Below are 26,460 nucleotides of genomic sequence, written 5' to 3'. Positions count from 1 at the left end.
GGGAGTCAAGCTATTCTCCAAAGCACCTGAGGGCAGGACAAGAAGCAATGGGTAGAAACTAATGAAGGAGAGAAGCCACTTAGAACTAAGGAGAAATTTGCTGACCATTAAACAATTAATCAGTGGAACAACTTGCCTCCAGAAGTTGTGAATGCTCCAACACTGGAAGTTTTTAAGAAGAGATTAGATAACCATTTGTCTGAAGTGGTGTAGGGTTTCCTGCCTAAGCAGGGAGTTGGACTAGAAGACCTCCAAGGTCGCTTCCAACTTTGTTATTCTATTCTATTCTATTCTATTCTATTCTATTCTATTCTATTCTATTCTATTCTATTCTATTCTATTCTATTCTACTCTACTCTACTCTACTCTACTCTACTCTACTCTACTCTACTCTACTCTATTCTAAGCAGATCTAGGATAGCCCTGATTGCTTAACCCAAAATGAAAACTCTATATAATTCTTCTTGTTGCCTACTTAATGTCTGCATGATGACAGGATGATGACATCCTGAATAAAAACATGAATATGTATGTTTAAAATGTTTGTGCTTCTCCTTAAGGCCACATATTGATTGTTAACTGGTTGGGTCTATGGGTAGGCCTACACATAAACCCAACACAGGTTTTTTATGCTCTTTTGAAAAACATTTATCTAAGTGTCCAAGTGTTCTGTTTATTAACAAAAGTAATGAACAAATGGATAAATAGGTCCTACCTAACTTTCTGCTTCCTATAATTTTGTAGGTCTTGCATTGCAAGGAAATTAGTAATTACGTGCATGGAGCATGGACTCTATATGTTGGACTCGTCCCATAAATCTTAAAATTTTTCAAATGGGACAACAAGGAAGAGCTTTATCTGTATCCACTTTAATGTGAATAGAAGATAAATAGATAGAATTCTTTATTGGCCAAGTGTGATTGGACACACAAGGAATTTGTGTGCATATGCTGTCAGTGTACATAAAAAGACAAGATATACTTGTCAAGAATTACAAGGCGCAACACCCAGAGACAGTCATATGGTACAATAAGCAATCAAATCATACTAGGAAATAATCAATATCAGTATAAATTGCAAGGATATAAGCAACAAAGTTACAGTCACGCAATCACAAGTGGGAGGAGATGGGCAACAGGAACAATGAGGAGACCAATAGCAATAGTAATGCAGCCTTAGTGAGTAGTTTGACGGTGTTGAGGGAATTATTTGTTTAGCAGAGTGATGGCATTCGGGAAAAAAATGTTCTTGTCTCTAGTTGTCTTGGTGTACAGTGCTCTATAGCGTCGTTTTGAGGGTAGGAATTGAAACAATTTATGTCCAGGATGCGAGGGGTCTGTAAATATGATAGGAGGTGATTGTGCAGAACATATACTTATGAGAGATCAAGATACTCATTTGAAATGGTTTGAAACCTTTGTTCTCTGACTTGTTGGATTGACAAATGGTATCTTTTCTCCCCATCTACTTAGGTAGATGAAGATCATTCTGCTACTCGAGATATTGGTGGAATTCGCATTTCCCCGTATGCCTGCCAGAGAAGGACAACTTTAAAGAATTACAACCAAAAGTTGACGGTAATATATATATATATATGTATAGTTTTACTGCCAAGGTTAAAGGAATTTTGCTAATATTTTCATATACAAGTCGTGAACCATAAATCTGTGGTTCATATACTCATAGAAATATCTGTTCCAGTTTTTCTTTCCCCCATTTGGAAAGAATTCCTGCAAATTACAGGATTTGGATTTATTTTTAAGCAAATATAACATACAATGTTTGGATAATTTTGAATTAAATCTTACATATTTACAAACTCTTTGGTCACAAAGCTCTGTATAGGTGATGCAGTCCCGTGCACAATTTAACACTGAGAGACAAGGAGCTTTTTCCCATTGTTACACATTGTTAGTGATGTCATTGAACTTGAATCTCCATAGGTAAAATGGAATTTTCTGCACTGGAGGCCTTTGATGTGCATGGAGAGGCTTCTATGTGAGCTGTAACCTAATAATTTCTGGAGTTTATTACCTTGAACACATTTTCTGAGAATAGTGGTTCCAATACATTGGCAGGTAACAATTGGCCAAAGATACTTGAGAATGAATGACAGTTCCTTTGATCTCATCCATCCAGAGTTATTGGAGCTACTTGTCAAATGGCTGGGAATTGTGCCTGAGTGAAGAAAATGCAGAGACAGATCCATTCTTAGCTAATCAGCATCCTGCAAGGAGGAAGTGTGAAGGAAATATGCACGCCATTAGCCTTTTTCCACATGGTTACTTAGTTCAATTCACACACACAGTCCCAGCATCATAAACTGACACCAGAGAGTGTGAATCACACCCTGTTTTCTCTCTTTCTCTGTGTTTTCCTCTCTCTTTATATGTGTGCAGGAGAAAGCCAACTCAAACAGCTCTGTTTCTTTCTCAAATAAATCTTCATAGCTGTTGGCTGCAGGAATCTCTGAGATAAATTTATCTCTCTTGGGATCTGAAGAGCAATGGAAGATTAACATGATTTCTAGAGTATACCAACTGCTCAGAGTTGCTATTGAGTGGATAACAAACAAATCCAGCAGTAAATAAGCAATTAGAAAACTGATGGTCATGCGGTCAATCATAAAACTGGAGAGGGTTTTGTAAGACATCTATTTCAATTTCTGTTCATGCAAGAAATTAATAATTAGGGTATTTCCACAGGTTGCTCTCCAGGATCTGCTTGGAAACACCCTTGCAAAGGAGAGACCACTACCCATCTGAAAGCTTGATAAATGAAACTTTTTATCAAAATTCTTCTCCAATAGTAAGATAGGTGGTGGCCTCTATTGGAAGAAAAATCCATCTGGTTCAGTTTCAAGTTGGGAGAACAACATGGAGGCAGATTGGAAAGAAAGTTTATTGATGAAGCAGAACCACCAGCAGCATGCGGTTCTGGGGCAGCTGACCAAATGGTTGAATGAGTGGATGGATCTTTATAGGTTTCTGTGACTTTGAAGTTTGAACTGTTCTGGGGGGCTGTGCAATGAAGGGGCTTGTGTCTTTTGTTAAATGGTGGTGGGTTAATCCTATTATGTCCTAAAGCAGTGTTTCCCAAACTTTTGACATATGTGTACCCCTTCTATAATTTTCGTAATGCTGAGTACCCCTCATAAAAAACATATGCTTTAATAAAAATTAAAATATATTTATTTTTTCGATCGTACGATGTACAATGGCCCCAGTTCCCGTGTAAAAACTGCGATATGCGCCTATTTCTTTCCTTGTTCTGTGGGCGCAGCTAAGCATGGTGCAGTGGATATTCCCACGTGATCCCCACCAAACTCCGGTGCAACGCGTACCCCCACCAAACTCTTCCCGTACCACACTTTGGGAAACACTGTCCTAAAGGGTCATGTCCTGTTCTTAGAATTTTGGGTAGAGGAGAATGTAAATTTTAATCACATTCTTGGAGGGGAAGTTCTTTTGTTTTGTGAATATGCTGGCCCAATCTTTCTTAATATACACAAAATATCTGCTGGGAGCTATAAAGAAAGACTGAGTCTGCCTTCTGTCTCTAAAAACATGGTTTCCATTTCTCCTTTAGGGAAATATAATATTCTGCCTTTTTTAATATTCCTCAAAATATTTCATTCTTCTCTGTGTGTAGGGGCTTCCCACACCTCTGATAGTTTTAGTGTGTGCCCAGCTGAGATCTTCAAGCTGCATTTTTTTTTTTTAATATTGGTAGTGGCATTTACAATCAAATGATTTGAAGAGTGAAGAGTGATTGAGTTCTGAGCTTGGCAAACACCGAATCAATCACATGGTTGTTTCAGAGCACAGTCATTAACAATCTGCTGTAATCAATTAGAGCTCTTCACCCTGCAGGATTCATTCTGACTTGGAACTCTGAATCCACTGAAACTGGAAGTAAAATGCTGTTATTTCAACCACATATTTGGGGGGTGGGGGTGGGGAAGAAAATTAATAATGTAATTAAAGTTTTTAGAATAAAAGTTATTAAGTTAGTCAGTGAAATAAGTATTTTATTTTTTTAATATCTAAATCAGAGATGTCAAACTCGCATCATCATGTTATCGGCACGTGACGTATCGTGACTGTTTCCTCCTTCACTAAAACGGGGGAGGCCTGGCCAGTGTGTGATGCATCAGGCCCAGGGGCCGCGAATTTGACACCCCTGATCTAAATAGTATCACTGAGAGCAAAGCATCCAGAAGATGCCCTGGTGAGAAGCGTCTCATACCCATTGAAAGAAAACGTTTAAGAAGTTTTCTTTTAGGAAGAGATTGGACAGCCATTTGTCTGAAATGGTATAGGGCAGTAATGGTGAACCTTTTACTTACCGAGTGCCAAACAGGAATGCGCTTCACGCCCTGCGCGCACTCGCGTGCCATCTGTGGTAACACGCGGCTCCTCCCCACGTGCTGTTCATGCAACCGCACCATCTGCACATGCATACAGCTTTCACACGCGCAAAAGAAAGACCAGGTCTGAAAATGAATCAGATCTGGCTGGAGGCTACGCAGACAAAAAAAAAAAATCCATTAGAAATTCCCCAATGCATCCCTATCAGAGAGGCTAAGGGCATTGCTTTGTAATACTATCAATTGTCCCATTCTTAAGCCCCTTTCTCTTCCATTCTGATCATGGAACCCAGAATGATGCTGCTGCTAAAAAGTCTCAGTGTCAGTGTTCTGAGTAACTCATTCGCCAAAAGCAGAGCTCCGAGGCAGGCAGATTCCTCAAAGAACATGTTTATTGGATACATCATATTGGCACAGCTAGTGAAAACCAACTCTAAAAGTTCCCGTGGTTTTCCCCTTAATTAAAAGAGCAAATATTTTCCTCCCTAGTCACATTGTCCAATGAAAGCAGCTGGGAGGCTGCTTGGTCACTCCTCTCCTCCTTCACTTGCTACCTGTTGGGATGACCTTGGTTCCCACAAGAAAACCTTTTGTTTTGACTGGTAGCCTGTCTATCTACTTTCCCCCTCCCTTCTCCCTTCCAAAGTTGTATATCTAACAAAAGTCAGTGCAATTATTTTACACATTCTGGCCTACCTATACCTTATCCCCCCTTTTTTTGGTCTTTAAATCAGGATTAACTTCTGGTAATTGCCTGGGCAGTTTCTGTAGTTTTCTTGGCAAGGTTTCAGAAGTAGGTTGTCATTACCTGCTTTCTGGGGCTGAGAGAGAGTGACTGGCCCAAAATTACCCTGCTGGCTTTTGTGCCTAAGGTGGAACTAGAACTCACAGTCTCCCAGATTCTAGCTGATGCTTTAACCACTAGGCTGAACTGGCCCTCATCTTATGTATAAAGGTAAAGGTAAAGGTTTCCCTCGCATGTATGTGCTAGTCGTTCCTGACTCTAGGGGGCGGTGCTCATCTCCGCTTCAAAGCCGAAGAGTCAGCACTGTCCGAAGACATCTCTGTGGTCATGTGGCCGGCATGACTAAACACCAAAGGTGCATGGAATGCTGTTACCTTCCCACCAAAGGTGCTCCCTATTTTTCTACTTGCATTTTTTACATGCTTTCAAACTGCTAGGTTGGCAGGAGCTGGGACAAGTAACGGGAGTTCCCCCCGTTACGCGGCACTAGGGATTTGAACCGCTGAACTGCCGACCTTTGAATCGACACTATAGTATAGCCCAGTTCAAATGTGCTGTAATATGCACAAATAATTCCTGGCAGGTGTTTGCTCAACTTCATTATTTTAGAAACATTTTTTTCAGTGCAAAATCAGCACAGAGTTCTTGTCTGTATTGGAATTAAAAGAAATCTCAAAGCAGGGAACACCCTTACTCTGTGTCCTGCTCAAGGACCACAAGGCTGGTAGCAGTATGATGACTTTAAAGTATGAGTGGGACTATAATTTTCAGACCCACTTTTTTTTAGCATTTTGGAGATGCTGGGTTTGATCTTGCAGTAAAAAAAATAACACCATCAACCCATTTAACAAGTAAGATTTCCCATAGGCAAATCCTTGCCTCCTATTTAATATCCAAGAAGGTTTGGGAAAATGGATTCTATAGTTATAAACCAAGGCCACTGTCAAAGAGTCATTGCTGTGGGTCTCTCTGTGTATTAAATATGAATATATGTATATTTTCAGGATGCAAAGAATGCTAATAATTCCACTGAAATGAGGAACAGATTGGCTGTGCTGAATGTCAGACTGCAACCAAGTTCTGCTAGATGCTAAATTTCAATTCACCGCATCACTAATAATTCAGAAATTGTTCACGCTACTAGGTTGTTTCCTTCACTTATGAAATTTACTGTATACCACAATCACTGTCTGTCTCTCCCCTCCATAATTATTTCAGATATATTTTAACATTAAGATATATTGCTTTGTTTGGGTTGTTTGAAACTTTTTTTTTAGTTTGCATCCTCTAGCTGAATTGACATCCCAACAGGAACATTATTATAAAGTTTTTGTGTGCCTGCTACATGACACATCTGAAGTCTGTTCCAGAATATATTGTTCTCTCTCATTTGCATCAATACTGTTAACAGCTATGTCTTTCCCTTCATTTTTCAATTAATATTTATAGCCTAGAAGTTGCAAGATTTACTACTGTATGAAAGTAAATAACTGTAGACACCCTCAATCTGTTTCAGGCTGTGCTTTGTTCAGTAATTAGTTAAGAAGATAATGAAAATAAGAGAGATGGCAAGACTACAAAAACAGCACACTGTTGTCCTTTTGGAATAGGGAACGTAAAACTTGAATTCTAGAAAAAAGAATTAAGAACTTAAAATATTTGCAACTGAATTTATGAGCAGTAGTGATTTTAAGCATGGATGAAAATGATCCATGCTCTCGTTATATCATTTAATTGAGGAAGGAACTTTTTGTTTTGTTTTGAAGTGAGACAGTTACTAGTGTTGTGTGTAAAATATGTTAGAATAGCAAGATAGATTTGTGTGAATCCTAGGACTGGTGAATATGTAGTGTCATTATTGAGTTTCTGCTTGCATAGTTCTTATAGCAAATGAAACATGGAGTTAACACTAAAGTTTGTATAAGTTTAAAAAGGATAATTTTTTGCACTGTTCAATGACTGGATAAGCTTAGTCTGTTGGAAGTTTGTCAGGATTTATCCCGGCATAATGTATTGTTAACCTGAAATTTCAAGGTGAACTGGTTACATGGATCCTGACTTTTAAAGCCGTAACAACTTTCAAGTCTTCCCAGTTTATGTGCTATGGATATAAAATGGTGTTTATATATATTGCAATTTCCTATGATTTTGACTGACGTGTGGCAATTGGATAGTCCTTGATTTACAAGAGTTCATTTAGTGACCCCCAAAGTTACAATGGCACTGAAAAATGTGACTTATGATCGTTTTTCTCACTTATGATCATTGCAGCATTCCCCATGGTCACGTGATCAAAACTTGGCAACTGACTCATATTTATGACAGTTGCAGTGTCCCGGGGTCATGTGATCACTTTTTGCAACTCTCTGACCAGCAAAATCAATGGGCAAGCAAGATTCACTTAACAACTGTGTTACTAATTTAACAACTGTAGTAATTCACTTAACAAATGTGACAAGGAAGATAATAAAATGGAGCAAAACTCACTTAACTGTCTCCCTTAGTAACAGATGTGTTGGGCTCAATTGTGGTCATAAGTCAAGGACTACCTGTATTTCCTTAAACGTACCTTAAATTGAAGTGTTTTTATTATAGAAATGTAATTATATGACTATATTAGACTGGGAAAGCTTAATGAAGTAAAATGAAACTTATCAGCTTAAAGTCATTTTTCCACTACTGGTTGAAGGGGCTTCACTTATATTGAAGTGTTGTAGAATTGTCCTTATTAGCACATTTATATACCGCTTCATAATGCTTTACAGCCGCCTCTAAACAGTTTATAGAGTCAGCCTATTGCCCCCCAAAATCAGGTTCATCATTTTATTGACCTCAGAAGGATGGAAGGCTGAGTCATGAGCCGGTGAGAATCGAACTGATGAATTGCTGGCAGTTGGCAATCAGCAGCATTAGCCTGCAATACTGTATTTTAACTATTGCTCCACCAGAGCTCTTTTTATGTTGGTACAATGGTGATTATTTGTGTATTTAGTAACTCTGAAAGTGAGGTGGGTGGTCTTTAAATTTGATAAATAAAATAAAATAAATGAACGAGACTTATAAACCACTTCAGTCTCAAAGGATTCTTGGGCTAAAGCCTGAATTACTGTAAATTGCTAATGGATAAATGAGCTAAGACAAATTTCCTGATTTCCTTAGCAGTTCTGTTAAATTTTGCATCCTTAAACTGAACATCTGTCTTCGGATACATTTCAGAATGCTATGCCATTGCCAGTGCTGATACAAATACAGTTACTAGATGTTTTGACACCTGAAATGGAAGGAAGGGGCTATGCATTCTTCAGGATGTGTTAAACTAGCCTAGATGGATTACAATGCGACTTCAGACAAAATATTCTTTTTTATGGTCATTGACCTGTTGACCAGGATGTTGTGGCCCACTGGTGGCCAACGGAGCTGGCACCAGAGTCGGACAGAGAGGACATTGGGGAGGAATATGGGCCAGTCCTGGGGGCTAGGGAAAGCTCGGATGAGGGCTCTACGTCGGAGGCAGAGAGGAAGCTAAACAGCAGTGAGGCAGAGGTCTGTTCCCAGTGTGCACATGCGCAGAGCTGCCAGATGATAAGAACAACTCAGAAAGCAGGGTTGACTTGAGAGTAAAGCCACACCTTGCAGATGATTGGTCCCCTCCCATAGGAAACAAAAGAGGAGCGAACGGGGAGTGAGCTTTTGTAGGAAACAATTCGTTCATTCTGTGACTCTGAGAGACTCTGTGCCAGGTTTTGCCTTGTACTGTGGTTGGAAACTAGTTACCTGGCAGCCTTCCAAGCGAGATAAGGTTTGTGTTGATAAATATTCCTTTGAAAAACTGTTTGGACTGACTGTGAATGAAAGGAATTCATAGTCGTGTAAATAAAAGAGGTTTTGCCAGGACCAAGACTCTGCTTCCTGCTTTTTAAGGGAGCCTAGGTCAGAACACAAGAATCTATTGATAACCTTGAGGAGTATATGTGCAAATGGTACCCTTGCTTCTGCAGGCCTTCAAGGTCATGGAAAGTTCAGGGAACCCAATGTCCTGGAAATGACACCCAATGTCCTTGGAAGACCTCCAATGGAGATGGATGACTATTTTTGTACTTCTTTATTTTATCTAAAGCAGGGCTGTCAAATTCGATTTCATTGAGGGCCGCATCAGGGTTGTGTTTGACCTTGGGGGGCTGGGGGGGGGCCTGGGTGTGGCCAGCTCGACATCACTCATGTTCGGGGCACCTGTAGTCCTTTTCTTCTTTTTCCTTCCCTCTTCCTTTGCCTTTCTTCTTCCTTTCCCTCTTTCATTATTTTTCCTTCCTTGCTCTTTTCCATTTTTCCTTCTTTTTCTTTGTCTTTCCTCTTTCTCGTTTCCTATCCCTTCTTGCATGCTCAAATGCAAAAGAGGAAACATTTCTTCTTTTGTTTTGTTTTTAGTTTGATTTTCTAGCCTTTGGCCAGTGAAAACAGAGCCCGGGGGAGGGCTGCACACCCCCCTGGGCCCTGTTTTTGGCCATGATGGCCTCCTGCAGCCCTCTGCCAGTGAAAATAGAGCTCAGTGGAGCTTGCGTGACCCCCCCAAGCTCCACTGTGGCAAAGGTACCATGTGAAGTCCCCCCAAGCTGTCTTTTCTCTGGCAGAGGGCTGCAGGACGCCGTCACAGCTAAAAATGGGGCCTGGGTCTTTGCTGTTTCCAGGGTGGCCCCATGGGCAAGATCTAAGCTCGGGCCTTGAATTTGACATCCCTGATCTAGAGTGGGCCAGCTTGTCTGGGTGGGGTGTGCCAGTGCTTCTGGGTGGAGAAGTGGACAATGTAGCAAACATATAAATATGAGCGTCAAAGTGAGTTCAAGGTCCCCTCCTGTCTTTATTCAGCTGAATAAACGCATAAAGCTTATGAAGGCAAATACCTAGACTCTGTATTTATACCGAGCAACACCTGAAACCGGCAAAACAACCAACCAACCAACAAAGCATATAGGATAGACAATAGAGCAATCAGGAGGCACCTATTCTGATTGAGCTCATTAGTTTTGCTGAATTTTATAGGCTTTTATTGTGTGTCTCTGCAGGTTTCACTTATCCTCTCAACGTTGAGTGGCAAGGGGGAAAATGTGAATGTACAGCTGAGTTGTGCTTACTGTAGGTAGTGATCAGCAGCTGTGAACCTTGGCATTTGCAGATGATAGCTTTCACTCGCTTTGTGGATGCTCTTCACAGCTTTTAGGAAAGGCTCAAAGGATCCAATAATCAAGAAACTTTCCTCTGGGTGAACAGGAATTTTTCTCTTGCTTTCCCTTAAGCCCATTCGATGGATTCAAGACAACAGGGTTTGTCTGTCAAGATCTGCCATTAATAACGGGATGTTACTTAGGGCAAATACTCTTTATATTTTGGAAAGTTCTGTCACCTGTTTTCCTTGGGATACAGGTAGTCCTCAACTTACGACCGTAATTGAGCCTGCAATTTCAGTTGTAAGTTGTGAAAATCATGAAGTGGGTCACCACATGACTGGGCCCCCATTTTGTGACTTTACATACAGCAGTCATTAAGTGAATGTGGCGGGTCATAGAGCAAACAGCATGGTTGTTAAATGAATGCCACTAGTTGTTTGGTGAACCCATTGTTTGCTATGGGGTGTTTTTTTTTGATGAAAACTGAAAGTCACTGCTGGTTTCTGGGGGGGAAAATCATACATTGGGGTCATGTCAGTATAGGATACTGCAAATGCTCGTTAATGTGGACTAGTTACTGAATGCCTAAAATGCAGTCATGTGACTCTAAAGAGGCTCTGGACATCAGAACTTCTAATCTGGGCTGTAAATAGGTTTTTTTTGGAAGTGGGGCTACGTCAGAACTTGTACAATTGCAAAGACACTAGTTGTAAGTTTAGGACAATCTGTATAGTCAAGGGACTTATTTTTAAGCAAGCATATAGAGAGTAAACCGTTGCATTGGTTTCTCCGTAATACTGACTTTTGGCACATGTTATGATCTAAGAGCTCTTTATTTGTACAAAGTATAGACATGCAAAGAGCTTTAATCAAATAGCTCTGTTATTATATGATCATCTCAAGACTAAATGAGGTCTGCCGAATAAATTGAGGGCAATTGCATTTGCTTAGATTTTGCTTTTGACTCCCAAACTATTTGTAATAAATCTCTAGTCTTTCAATTATTTCTACTAGAATCAATCCCTTTTATGAAGGATTCCCACGCTACTGACATCAGACAATTTCACTCAACTTCCTTTACTATGGGTATGTTTATATGCGTGTTATGTGTATTTTAGTATTGTATTGCTTGCTCTTGGATAGGACAAACAAGGAAACACAAGTAGAAGGGCATCCAAAATGGATGGAAGCTACACCGGATTCCTTTTACTGTACTGCTGTATAGCAGGGGTGAAATTCACTTATCTTTCCTACTGGTTCACAAATGTGTGCGCGCCATTCGCTCGCTCGCCTGCTCGCTTCGCTCGCGTGTGCTGTTGTCCGCACATGCACAAAGCCTTTTGCACATGCATAGAGACTTAAAAATGTTGCAAAAAAGCAATCTCATGACGTCCGCGCGGGTGGGCGGAGCCTCCTACAGCCGCTGCTACCACTTTGCCCAAGCCGGATAGAACAGGCTGAATTTCATCCCTGCTGTATAGTGTGGTCATTGTAAGAAATGTACAATGTATTTTATTTTATTTTATTTTATTTTATTTTATTTTATTTTATTTTATTTTATTTTATTTTATTTTATTTTATTTTATTTTATTATTTATTTTATTTTATTTTATTTTATTTTATTTTATTTTATTTTATTTTATTTTATTATTTTATTTTTATTTGTTTGTTTATTAATTAATTAATTAATTATGTTTCTAGTCTGCCTCTCTCCCTCAGGGACGGAGTTTGACAGCGTCTGTTGTCTTGTCAGTTGTGTTTATTTGACTGAAACCATGCCCCAAACCATAGTGTAACAATGCTGTACTGAGAGACACAGGGAGATTATGCTATACCTAATTAATTTGGACTTTTGCAAACTACCTCTATTATGGTAGAGGTATGGCGGTACTAAAGATTTCATGGCTTGTCAGAGCCACACAGTTCTTAAGTTGTGCAGTGAAAAATAAATCCCAAAACCAACCTCACCACAGGGATTTCCCAGAGACAAATCCTTAGCTCCTACTTGAGATCCAACAAGAAGTTTAGCAAAGTGAGGAAGAATGTGTTCAATAGAGTTAAATTCAAGGCCACTGATAAAGTTATAATGTGCTAAATAGAAGCATATACAGGAGAAACTATAGCTATTGAAAGAAAAAGTGTTCCAGTCAGTGTGGGAAAACTTTTGCCTTAGGAAAAAAAAACATTGGGAATTTGTGGTGTTGGGAATGACTCCTGCATCACAATAGCAACAACAGAATGCTTATGGAGTTTCTCAGTCATCCAGGTCATGGTTGTCCCAAAGGTGCTTCTTCAAAAGGCAACTGGACTTAGCTTCTCATCTAAGAAGCTTCTTCAGTTTTGACTAACTGGAAGGATTTATGTTCCTTGACTGAATGAGTGCTAATGACCAGATGACTGCAAGGAATACAAATCCTTCCATCCTCCACCATTCAGTCAGAACTAAAGAAGCTTCTTGGATGAGAAGTGAAACGTCTTGAAGGAAAAACAAAATCCAGTTGCCTTTTCAAAAAGCACCTTTGGGACAGCAACCACAGAAATTGAGCATAGTCATCCTGAGACTTTTTCCAAGCATAAATAGGTCGAAGAGTAGAGTAGGCTGCCTTGATGAACACATATGCATTTTACAAGGATACCAGCATCTGAAAAATGAGTTTTAGCTATATTAGCTTTCCTTAACTGAATGTTGTCCAGATGTATTGGGACTGCAGTTCCCCAAATACTCAAAATAACATGGCAAAAATGTGCTGGGTATTCAAGACATCTGGAGCACAGCAGATTGGAGAAAGATGTTCTGAGCTATAAACTCATTTTCACTCTCCAGGAATTTTATGGACTAGATGTCTCTGGAGGGGCTAGAAGAGCTTTTGAAGAAAATGGACAACTTCCACATTTCTTTAACGGGAATCTAAATTGTTATAAAACAAGCAAGATTTGCTGAGTAGGTGGCCTCAAATGACCAGCAAATTGCCTGGGGACTACCAATGACATGTAGTATAGGAAAATGGGGACTTATACTTACCCCAAAAGATATTCAATATACCAACAGTTTTATAATCTTAAACCCTGCTGTTTTTATCTGATGCTTGCACTGTGACTGTAATTCATATGCTTAGAAAAATATGTCCCAAAATATTATTTTCTGTGCAAATATGGAGCTTCAATGAGGCATCTGTGTAATTTACTTATACAAGCTGTGGGCATTCAACCATTAAATGCTGCATTGTCTCTGGCTGAGTGCCATGTAAGCGGCAAATTAGGTCCAAAGCATCTTGAATTATGTGTCAGTGATAGCATCTTGTTAGAATCACTTTATTTTAAGATATAACTATATTGCCTTTTCTTCCTTTTGTAACTTGATGATCTTTTTTACCTTCTATTTTTATTTTTAGCTTTTGATGTTAGATGCTGATTGTGGAATCTTTGATAAATACAGGATATTTCCTCTCCCCCCCTTTCAACTTCGAGGAGGCCTCTGAGACTTTACAATGCCATTTCTGAACTCTTGTGTAGAAGAGGAGCTGTTTTATAAAGGCAATTAAATGTGGCATTTTCCATACTGACAACAAAACAAGACAACAGGTGCTTTGTTAACCTGGCAGCCAGTCTCAGATAATGGCTCAGAGTTTTCAGTATTTACTTCCAGAGGAGAAAACTTCCATTTAATTTTCAGCCTGAATTATAATCAACATACGTTTTTCAGACCCCGTGTGAACTTATATTTTAATAGCAGGGAAGGCCTTTTAGATAAGTATTTTGTTATTCAGGGGCTTTCATTTGAACCTGTATTCAGAGATCTGTGATTGCTGGAGCTACTCTAATGTCCTAAGTGTGCACAATTGTGATACTTTTGGAAAAACTCCCATTATGCTTGGCCTGAAGCCTGTGCATTGTGAGAAATGCTATTGAACAGCAAACCGACAATGGCTTTTTCTTAGACGCTTCACACACTCTAAAAGCAGCTGTTTCTGTTTGGGCAATATTTGGGGAAAGAGTATTATTTGGCTGGAATTGTTTTGCTGGTGGGAAGCTGGCTTGTTTTCTTGCTTTCCTTGGGCTTCATCTTGAGAGGCATCTTGGTGCCGAGACCGGGTGGGGCTGGCACTGTCTTCATGCTATGAAAAATAAAAAAGAAAACCATGCCCACAGCTCTTTGCAAAGCAGTGTTTTGTAGGCTGCGGTTCAGGGCCTACTTCTTCTTTTTTCCACCACAAAGTCAGTCCCAGTCAGGCTGGGAACAACTTCTCAACAGCAGGAGCAAGAAAGCGAAGGTCAACTGGGGCAGCAGCTTGCAGGACAGCAGGGGTCCTGAAGTGCTGTGGTGACTGGAACTGGGCTGGACAACTATAGTTTTCTGGGTAATGGTAAATTGCCACAGAGCTGTGAGTTTCTGAGACTGCTTGTTGCCCCACAAGGCAGGATGCAGAATAGCCAAAGGGCAGCGACTGGTGGGTGGACGGAATTGGAGCAGTCCCTCATCTTATTGAGGTGCAAGGCTAGGGGGGACCAAGCCTGAAATGGCTTGGATTGGGATGGTTCTTCAGCTAACAACCAGTAAAAGTTTGGTTATCACAATATAAAAAGATGTTGAGACTCTAGAACAGGGGTGTCAAACTCGTGGCCCATGGCCTAGATGCGTCACGCACTGGCCACACTCATGCCTGGTTTAGCGAAGGGGAAAAAGTCATGATACATCATGTGATGCTGCCGTGATGACTCGAGTTTGACACTCCTGCTCTAGAAAGAGTGCAGAAGAAAAAATGCTTTTAAAAGTAAAAAAAAAACAAACCCTCTGATGATCGCATGGCTCAGCTGGGCATAGTGGTGGGCAGAGATTTTTGCTACCGGTTCTCCGAACCACCCGCCACCATTGCTACCAGATTGGGCAATCCAGTCCGAACCGGGAGCATTTCACCTCTGGTCCTTCATCACTGGAGGCTTTAAAGAATAGATTGGACGAGGTGTCTGAAATGGCATCGGGTTTTCTGCTTGAGGAGAGGGTTGGACTAGAAGGCCTCCAAGGTCCCTTCCAACTTTGTTATTCTGTTCTCCCTATTGATGGCAATGGGGATTGCCAAGATTACAGTTGGTAAACAATGTGATCATGTCATATCTCTTTTTACAACATTGCTTAGTGACCAAAATTCAAGTCCCGATTGTAATTGTAAATCAAGGATTACCTGCATTTGTTTATTTATTTCTCTCCTCATTGGCACACTGTCTGCCCAGCCCTAAAGGGGGAAATCCAAATAAATCAAAGATTATAACTGAAGTAAAGTTTGTACTGTTGTGTCAACAGTCTTCCCAAACCCCAACCAAGGAATGTGTTTAAATAATGAATGGAAGTAAACTGGAACTAAAGCACTTCATAGATCTTTCCTTCTAATCCTTAAATGTATATATTTACAGTATATTTAGTAGCTGTGTTTGCAATTAATAATAAGGCAGAAATTTCATCTAGAAAACATTTTTAAATAATTGCCTAGAATTGTCATTCATACAGAAGGCAAATTCTTATCCATTGTTCCCTACTCATATTACTTGAATTGTTTGCTCATAACAGATTCAAGAGTTTATAGCATCGAATCATTTGTTGATGTTTATTTCTTTTAAAACATTTCACTATTTAAGCAAAGTCTTGATGACAAAATAGTTCCTTCTGACTTGGGTATTGCTTTGAAACATTCCTTTTTTCTGACAGTGAGGGCAAGAAACTTTAATGATAAAAGTTTAAAATACTAACAAGAGTGTATGGATTTTGGATCCATCCCAATGAAGAGCTGGCTAACACTAATGTGCATATTAGGCCCGTACCACAGTCTCACACAAGCCATACCAACTCTGCTTCTCCCTTTTATAAATGTGTCATGTTCAGGATACAGGTAAGCCAATGCCTGCTTGTCCAGGTGTGTGCTTGTGCGGGGCCTGTTGTGTTTCTCAGCATGCCACATGCCTGAGAATTTGTCAGATTAAGACTTCACTGCCAACTGAGAGCTGGTGTTCTTTGTGTCTGCAGCAATACCAGTTCTTCTTACTCCGGCAAAGAGGATGTGTCTACTGGCCAAAATGGCAGCTAAAACATCAGTGCATCTGAGGAGGAATGGAGGCTACAGATCTGCCAAACGTGTTTGATGACCTTATTCGATCCTACTGAAAGATGGGAATTCCCTGGGTAGATATTTGAGGAGGTTGGAAACAAGGATGCTTCATTCCTAGATTGGTTTACAGGTAGTCCTTGATATACAACCTAATGGAGCTTGCCCAGTATGGTTGTAATGATCATAAAATGTGATTGACCCCAATTTTATGGCCTCTTTGCAGTGGTCATTAAGTGAACATCATGATTGTTATGCAAACAATGGTTTATTATGGGTGTGATTTTTCTGAAAACTGGAAACAAATGCTGGTTTTCAGCAAAACTGTCATAAAATGTAGTCATGTGACCATAGGTCACTGCAAATGCCATAATTACAGCCTTCTTGCTGAATGTCCAAATCTTAATCATGTGACCATGGAGGAAGCTCAACCATCAGAACTTTGAAAATTGTCAGTCAGAAAATTGATTTTTGTCAAATAATGGCATAATCATGATTTTTGTGGTCAAGTCACATAATAAATCATTTATCTGCAGATCGCTGAATATTTTTCTTCACTTTCATCATGCAATTTTAATAATACCCCTGACTTATTTGATAGTGGCAAACTATTGTTCTTGCGTTAATGTACCAAAAACTTCCTTGCCTATCCATCTCCCCCCTGAAGGTGCAATTCAGATTTGCAGTGTGATTTTTTATGAGGTAAAATAAAAATTGTATTTTTTCTCCCACACCCGTGTTCCCCACAAGGAGTTAGTTTGGATGATAATATTAATTGTGAACTGCCATAAACTCAGAAAGACATTTTTCTTGTAGACAAATACAATTTAATTTTGAGAGGAGAAACTAGTTAATTCTGGAGTAAAGGGTGGTGCCATCCTGAAGTTCATTACAAATGCTTTTGAATTGCGTTGTCCTCCAGGCCATTACTCATGATAATAAGAAAGTGTATATTTGAATATTGTGAGTACCTGATGTCTCACTATATCTGAAGAGAGCAATTCTTTTTCTTTTCTATTTACGTTTTAAAAAAGAGAAACGGCTTTGTCACTGAGATAAACAAATAAATTATTATTAATATAGTTTTAAATCAGAAAGCAAGACACTTTCACTTTGCTTTTTTTAAAGTTACATTTGGCTTCTTGCAGGTAGCAGAATACTGAAAGATATATATCTTCTAAGCAATATTCTTTGTACTGTGGAAAGTCTTTAGGGAAAAGAAATTCACCATTTGGTGTGTCACAACAGTAAGCAAAAATACATTTCTGGGAACATTATTGTTTCTTGGAATTTGATTGTTCTGAACAAGTAAACTATTGTTTAGAGCACAAACCACCAACAAAGTTACTTAAGTAAGAAATGAATGATAAAAGGTAAAATTCTGTATTAGTCATAAATGTGAAAAACGTCGATAAGCTGATTTTTTCAGTGCCATTGTAACTTCGAACCATCACTAAATGAATGGTTGCAAGTCAAGGACTACCTGTATCTCCAGACAACTTTGGTGTATCTTATCCTCCCCCCCCCAATGTTGCCCTTTTATGTCATTCCTTTTCCTTCTTGATTCTTTGAAAAGGAATTATGGGAAAGTGTATGTGAATTTGTATGTATTTAAGAAAATGATTGGTTGCAGATGGGTGATCGGTTGGTACACAGACATAGCTCAAATACACAAATGCATACATGAGAAATAGTTCATCTATTTTCTCCTGTCCTATTAGATTCCACTTTATTCCAAGGGTTTGGGAACACTTTGAGACAAAGCTATAGTTGCAATTGTATTAATGAATATCTTTAGATGACTATTTTTATTCAACTTAATAAAAATATTGTGTTCCTTTGTAGATTTGGTGATAACTTCATTAGTGGAGCATAGTTGGTTGTTTTTTTTTAAAGATCTAAATTAAAAGGTGATTGATGGGCAGCCATTTGACTTGTACTGGTATATAAGTGAAGTATTGGATTATGTTTACAACTACCCAGAGTGAAGTCTATCCTCAGCTTTAGAAACAGACTGGGTGGCTGGATCTATCACCTTCTCTCATACCAACCTAGCATGGATAAAATAAAAAGAGGTTGTTTTAACAAACCTTTTGCTTGTTGAGAAAAGATGGGATAAAGAAATAAACCCAGACCACCTTCACAGCCATCTATAGCTTTTCTATTTTATTTATTTATTTGTTTTGTTTATTTATTTATTTTGTCAAACATGTACAAGATAGCAGGTATAGGTATAAACATAAACATAAACAAAGGATGTAAGTACAGATAAATGGGGACATTAGGACAGGGACGGTAGGCACACTGGTGCGCTTATGCACACCCCCTTTACGGACCTCTTAGGAATGGGGTGAAGTCCACGGTAGACAGTTTGAGGTTGAAGCTGTGAGGGTTAGAGGTAGGGCATTCCAGGCGTTGATCACTCTGTTACTGAAGTCGTATTTTCTGCAATTGAGTTTGGAGAAGTTTACATCGATTGTTTGCCCATGTATTATTGTGGTTGAAGCTGAAGAAGTCATTGACAGGTAAGACGCTGTAGCAGATAATTTTGTGTACTATACTTAGATCGGACCGCAGGCGGCACAGTCCTAGATCGTCCAAGCCCAGAATTTCAAGCCTGGTGGCATAAGGGATTCCATTGTCAGTAGAGGAGTGGAGTACTCTTCTTGTGAAATACCTCTGGACCCACTCAATTGTGTTAATGTCCGATATACTGTGTGGATTCCAGGTGGATGAGCTGTATTCAAGAATACTGTATTCTAGCTCCTCTAGCTTTAATTCAAGCCCAGGAAGTGACACTATGTGGGATTTGCAGCATTTGCAGGGACCATTTTCAATCGGAAAACAAAAGCATTCCTGAAGAACGTGAATAATGGAGAAATCTCACAAGAACAAGTAAAACATTGAGATGCCCTGCTAGAAGGTAACATAACTTTTGGAAATGGTAAAGTAGTTTTCAGACCAATATTACTTTTAATACAGAAAGGATGATAGTGGAATATCTGTTTTACTATATAATGTGCAGCAGTCAAGCACATAACTCTTTATATTACATAGTCCTAAAAAGTCCTAAAAAGAAGACCGTCATTTTATTAAATACATGTTAAATCTGAACTGCTGTATTTATTTCTTTGTTGTGTGTGTGTGTTTGTGTGTGCGCGTGCAGTCAGTTCAAATTATACCCAGTTGAACAGAGATAGAAATAATGACAGTTTTTTTTAAAAAAATTATGAGTAAATAAATCAAAACATGCCAAAATGTGCCTTATAGAAAAAAAAAGGCAACTCCATAATTTATTTCTGCATTCATCAACAATGTTTTGTTGAAGGAGGAATATATATTCAGTGTTGACTTAATTTTTATTTTAAATGTCTTAATGAGTTCCTGATAGTGGGAGAAAACATTGAGTAATGAAGACACTGTTTGAAATGAAAGACTTGATGACATCTTTCAATTGATTGCCAACAATATTTGATTACACATATTTAGCATTTTAGTTTTCCTCTCAATTTAAAACTATAATGCTGCTTCCCCCCACCCCCAGTTATTTTGTTTTATTTAATTTATCTTGCGAGGTTATGCAGATAGTGTGAATGAATGATTTTTCTTGCCTGCCTCTGTGTGTCTTTTATTCCATAAGGAAGCTACTGATGTTTCTTATAAAAACCCTCTGGCTTTCTGGAGTCCTTTAGTATGCTGGTAATGTACTAAGTAACCTTTGATACTTTTAAAATCAGTCATTTTCAAAGGTTCTAGAGAACCTTCTTTCACATCATGCTTGATGTCTGGTTTGGCCAGATAAATTGCATTTCAGCTAATACCTACCTGCAGAGATCAGTTTCTTGCATGCTTTTTAAGTTTACTTGATATAATATGCTGGCCTATAATACCGTAGAAAGTTAGCATATTGAAATAAATAAATGATGTCAATGAATGAATACACGATCAAAACAGAAACTATGAAATATAAGAGAAATTAAGATAAAAAAAAACCCGCAGCAGATGCATTAGCAGAAAAAAAGATAAGTGTAATCCTTGAGACAATTAAAATATTAAAATAGGAATAAATTGAAATAAGATATCAGTGATAAAATACTGATAAAAATTAAGCTTTCTTAAATGTTCAGAACTAAGTAAAAGGTCTAATAAAATATTAATCAGAAAAATATCAGAAAAATAATAATGACCAATAACCTCCCAGCAAATTTTAAGAAAAAAACAATTAAACTTTCCTAGGAACAAAAAAGATTTGTGTGGTTAATAAAAAGAAATAAGCTATAATCACTCTATTGAAAAAGTTGACCTCATCTACTCTGTATAGACATTATACAATAGTTCTTAATTTTTTGAAGAAATTGTTCACTTATAACCATTTTTTTATCATCAGCCACTTTTATTTTATCATTCCATAAAACACCTTTTAAATATTTCTTAGCATTATTCCATATACTTCTTTGACGCATAATTCTTTTTATTCTCTTCTAAACAGCTTCTACATCTTTTTTCCTTATGTCTTTTTTTCATTCTTCTGGGAGATTAATATTCTTTTTCTCTCTGGACTCATATTTTGTCTTCCCGCAGTCATTCTGCTTCAACTTTTCTTTTCCTTTTTCTATATCCATTTTTTTTCAAGACCAGCTCCTCTCACTATCAAAAAAATGGTCTGTTTCACATTCAAAATTTCCCATTATTCTGTTATCCTTCACTAATTCTCTCAATCTGTCATCATAAATAACAACTCCATCATGCTTAAGATTTATATCGATTCCCATGTGTACATAGGGATAGATTCTGATTAAAATCTTATCTTAAACACACACACACACATACTTACCCTTCAACTCTGAACTTTTGCTAAGTGGTTACATATCATATAGTCAAAGCCCTTATTCATTCATCAGTCAATCAATTTTTTTTTGTATTCTCTCATCTTGTTCCTACTGATCCATTATGATACCTTTCATAATTTATTATTGGCTCATACTTATTACTTTCCCACGGTCTCATCCCATGTTTTACAACTGGAGTGTAGCATGCAACAATTGTCAGTCTATGAATACCTATATTCTGTTCTGCTTTCCATAATTAATAAATACGCTAATGATAATTAACTGGGAGTACAGTAACAATTGTCCTAACTTTAAGATAGTGTTTTACAAATAAGGGGATCATACGTACTGTGATCCCTTAGTAATTTACATTTTACAAACAATGCTATAAACAGCATCTGACTGTTCTGTTAACTTTCTCACAGAACTTTGATGGAAATACAAATACTGGCTTTTCTTTTTGCTTATGTGTTTTCAATATCATTGCATATCTTTAACTCTCTGCCTCTGTGTTTGTCTCTTTCTCTGGGTTAGATTTATACCTTGTCTTTCCTCCAGAAGATCAAGGGGCTTACAAGGGAGAATTTATCTCATTAGCTCAGACAGAAGGAAATATGGCCAAGCAAATGGGGAGTTGACAGAACTGGTAGAAAATGTGTGTGTAGCCATAACAGCAGCTGGTAAGCTCACAGTGCTCAAACAACCATCAATGTGAAGCAACGGTGACCATGTAATGGCATGTGGGAAAGACGTTGGGAGAAAGACTTAGAGATGCTGCCAAGGGAATATAGTATAGGCTTACAAAAAAAATAATAATAGAATCATCTAGTTGCAATTCCTATCTGGTTTAACCCGCAAGACTAACATCAATCTTGATTCTATTTTATTATAAAGTTATACTAACAGAATCTTGCATGTTTGAAAGTACAGTCCTTCCCCTTGTCTCCTTTACACCCTGAGAAACTAACCTGTTGAGGGTTATGCTATCTATAATCTGATTGTTTCCTTGGCAGTATCACTTGGCCCAGACTCTCAAAATACCATTATAGAATATTAAGAACGTTTTAACTACTACTAGATCAGGGGTGGGTTCTATTTTTTTTTACTACCGGTTCTGTGGGCGTTGTTTATTTTGTGGATGTGGCGTGATGGTCATGTGACAATTCTTTAGGATTTAGCAGAGGTACTGGTCTACCAGGCTTTTAACTGCTTGCAGAGCTGTACCATCTACCCATTTATTTTTGCAGATACCGGTCTATTCATGTATTTTTGAAGGCACTGGTCTACCCATTTATTTTTGCAGGCACTGGTCTACTCATTTGTTTTTGGAGGCACCGGTCTACCACCAAACTGCCTTTTACCACTGATCAGCTGTAGGGTGGCCCTTTGAAGACCTGAGGCAAGAGTTTAAACAGTTTTTCCTTATAGCCCATCAGCTGGGACTCAGGAGGCAGCAATAGATTGGGGGTGGGGACAAATAAAAGGTAAGAATAATGCGGGGGTGGGTGGGGGTGGGCGGGGGGGGGGACAGAACCAGTTCGGTGATGTCATATCGTCACTGCTACCGGCTCGGTGGAACAGGCAGAACTGGGAGGAACCCACCACTGTACTAGATGCACTATAGTATATTGTATGTATAACTGTAGTAATATATCTGCTCTGTTCTTCTGGTATCTAATATAGGGAGACCAAACTCTTACAACATCCATGATCTCATTAAGAAAACAACCCATTCAACCCAACTCAGCCAAATCTGAATTATTGCATTCTTCAAAGGTATCTTACAAATAGCCAAAATTCAGTATGGTCACATACAGACAAGTTAGATATAAATCTGCGTCTAAGTGAAATAAAATAAACTTTATTTGAAGTTGATAGGAAAATCAAGAAGCAGAGGGAGACAAATGAGGTGCCCCAAAATAGAATGTAGTCTCTGAATAAAATTTCTATGATGGAAGTGGAGACAGGTATCAAATGAATTGGGAAAATTGATAATTACTGGGAGGAAAATATATTTTCATATTATGTAGGTTTTATAATATTGGACTAGGCTCCTTGCAGATATCTTATGTTACCATATAAAATATGCAAAACCATTTGGGAAGTGCAATATTAGTTTAGTGGACGATACAAACATAAAGTGAGATCCAGGCATTTTTACAGCAAATTGATTAAAATAATTGAGACATGTAAGACCACCTCCCTGCTGTCCTGTCCCTCAAACCTAAACAAATTGCAGCAGCTTTGTAACTATGTGTGAGTGTATTCCCTGTTTTACTATCCTCCCACTGCATTTTGACTGACACTCTTTCCCGCTGGCCAAACATAGGCCAGGAAAAAAAGCACTTGATGTTGGGTAGCCATTAGCTTTGCTTCATGGAAAGAATTTGTGGAGAGACTAACACTAACATTAGGAATATAACTTGAACAGGAAAGAATTATCATGTAAATAAAAATATGCTTTATTTAGGAAATAACATGGTGGTAGGAAACGGTAAATGAGAGAGATATACCTGGTAGGACCCAAAAGAGGGGCTTTCTCCATGTGGCTCCCTCTCTCTGGAACATCATTCCCCCAGAGATTAGAATGGCCCCCCCTCTAATACTTTTCCAGAAGGCACTGAAGACCTGGTTCTGCTAGCGGGCCTGGGGAATCCAGAGCGGGATGGAGCCCATTAAATGGCTGGGGGGATCTGCTGTCACTGGGGCAGGAGGTGTGGGGTGTGGGGTGATTTTATGATATTAATTTATTTGATTCTTTTATTAGTTTTATTGTTTTTTAATGTGGTTTTAAATTATGTAAGCCGCCTTGAGTCTCCATGAACAAATAGGCGGCAATATAAATTCAATAAACAAATAAAATAAAATAAATAAATTATTTCAGTCTGCCAGAATTGCTAAGGAACTATAGTGTGGTCTATTATGGAATGAGAGTGGGTCAGGTGAGAACTGCAGCTGGATCAGAAGATAGAGATTCAGAATATAAAAGGCAATTGAATTAAGAGGGGAAGGAACTGATAATCACTGCTTTTTATTTCTGGATCTTGTCTGACGTTTCTATTTAACACTTCCAATGTTAGTATAAATAGTCTCTTAAGAATATCAGTTTAACCATAGGAAGCATGTTACATGGATAGGTGCAAAGTAAGTTTTGTTAGATAAGGAAAAGAAAGTTCTCTGCTACATATATCGTCTTACATTTACAAGTGTAGAATGCTAATGTTTGCAAAGTTGAACTTGAACAGCTGGTACTCAAATCCCAAACTTGTTCTTCAGTTACTACAGGAAAGTCCCAAAGAGAGAAAGATCTCCAATGCCACTGAGTGGTTGGAAAAGCTACCATTTGGAGTAAAAGGAAGGGTTATGGTGGTGGAGGAGGAAATTTGAAACACATCTTGCAATTGGTTTACCAAATGAATATTGAAAAGGCTTTACTCATGATTATGTTGATTATTTCAAGTTGTCTAGATCTGGTCTATGGGTCTATGGCAGAAGTGGGTTTCAGCAGTTTCTGACCGGTAGCCTAAATTTTGAGTAGTTCGGAGAACCGGTAGTAAAAATGCTGACTGGCCCTGCCTCCATCTAATCTCTGCCTCCCAAATCCCAGTTGATCAGGAGGAAATGGGGATTTTGCAGTACCCTTCCGCTGGAGTGGGATGGGAATAGAGATTTTACAGTATCCTACCCCTGCCATGCCCACCAAGCCACGCCCACCAAGCCACGCCCACAGAACCGGTAGTAAAAAATTTTGAAACCCACCACTCGTCTATGGATTATTGGAAATATATTAATCTAACACAAACAGGATGCTTTAAAAAATGAAATTCCAAATTTGGTAACCTTGTAACAAGGCCCCTCTGGATTTTATGTAGGGCAAACAGGTCAGATTTTTCATTAAAATATATATATATTAATGGACACAAGCTTGACATCAGGACTTGAACAAGGACAAAGTAAAATCAAAGTCTTTTTATCTCCAGCGACACTGCATTACTGATCTCAAAGTTTCACAGGCTTAATGCTACATTTCACCCGTGAGCATTTTAGTATGTTACCTAAATTTGCCAGATGTCATTGCTTGTCTTAGACGTTCTTGGATTGTCCTGTGGTTTTCCTGCTGAGCCTAATATTGTTCTCATATTTTGCCATTAATAATAGCCTACAACCTTAATACTAGCTGGTTATTCATTTCATTTACAAGAAATGCTGAAAGTAAAGCTTTATACAAAAGGGAAACTTAACGTCCATTGTCCTCCAGTAGAACAAAATAATGCACACTTTAGTCCAGTATTTTAATTAACAAATATTTTTGACATTTTGTGAGCATTTCCTGCATCTGAGTGACCCAAACTGGCTTTTCAATAGAAAAGAAGGCAGGAAATAAATGTTATTTTAGCAACTACCTCTCTTCTAACTTTCATTTGCCAAGATACGAATTGGACTGAGATGGCACACTGTGTTGTCAAAGCGAACCATGGCTGTTAGGTTTCTTCTTGTACAGAGAAACTATTTTGAGTTTTCTTGCTTTAACTGTGAAAAAACAAACAATTTTGATACTGTGAAGTATCTGTGATTCTGTCAGTGTTTTTAGCTCTCATTTCAGTCATTTTTAATTATGTTCAGCCCTGCTTTTAATGACTTTGACATTCATATACCCAGTATATATTTATACATGCCTTTCCTAGTACACACATTTTTTCCAAGCAATTTTTTTTAAAAAAAAATTTTATTCAACATTTACATCTTTAAAATCTTAGTTTCACTTTTACATCTTTCCAATACTGACATCTTTAGTAATATCCATTTTATCCTTTGGCCAATTGTATACGTGTGCATTTTGTTTGTTACATACTTATTCATATAATCACTACATTATATAAGTACCTACTATACATTAAATATTGCATTTTCACTATAATATCTTCTCTTAACAGTCACTATACATTGATTTTAGATTTCTTTTCCAGCCAATTATACCACCTATTCCATGTTTTGTAATAAATCGTTTCCTCTCTGTCTTTGAGTTCCATCATTAACTTATCTGATTCTGCATACTCTAGCACCTTTTTTATAATCATCGTGTTTGATGGAGCGTCCAAGCAATGTTTTACTAGCAATATATACCTACGTATGTATGTGTGTGTATTTCTGTATGTGTATGGTTAGAGCATATGCTATGTTGTAGGTTGCTAAAACCTGAAGATTTCAGCATACACAGGGAATTCAGAATTTTTTATATGATCAAGTTTCAATTTGCAGT

General features: G+C 38.3%; 1 protein-coding gene across 1 annotated transcript in view; it reads left to right on the top strand.

Moving 5' to 3' along the window:
• DNTT (DNA nucleotidylexotransferase) overlaps positions 1-26,460 on the top strand; it is a 191,583-nt gene that overhangs the window by 30,704 nt on the left and 134,419 nt on the right. The window contains exon 3 of the mRNA XM_060683185.2: positions 1,477-1,577. Coding sequence (XP_060539168.2) covers positions 1,477-1,577 — 101 coding nt within the window. The remainder of the gene's footprint in view (positions 1-1,476; positions 1,578-26,460) is intronic.

Source organism: Pantherophis guttatus, chromosome 6 (assembly GCF_059756535.1).
Source record: "Pantherophis guttatus breed Tessera chromosome 6, ASM5975653v1, whole genome shotgun sequence".
Taxonomy (NCBI): Eukaryota; Metazoa; Chordata; class Lepidosauria; order Squamata; family Colubridae; genus Pantherophis; species Pantherophis guttatus.
Note: the sequence above shows the minus strand (reverse complement) of the source record. Positions and strands in the feature narration are given on the sequence as shown.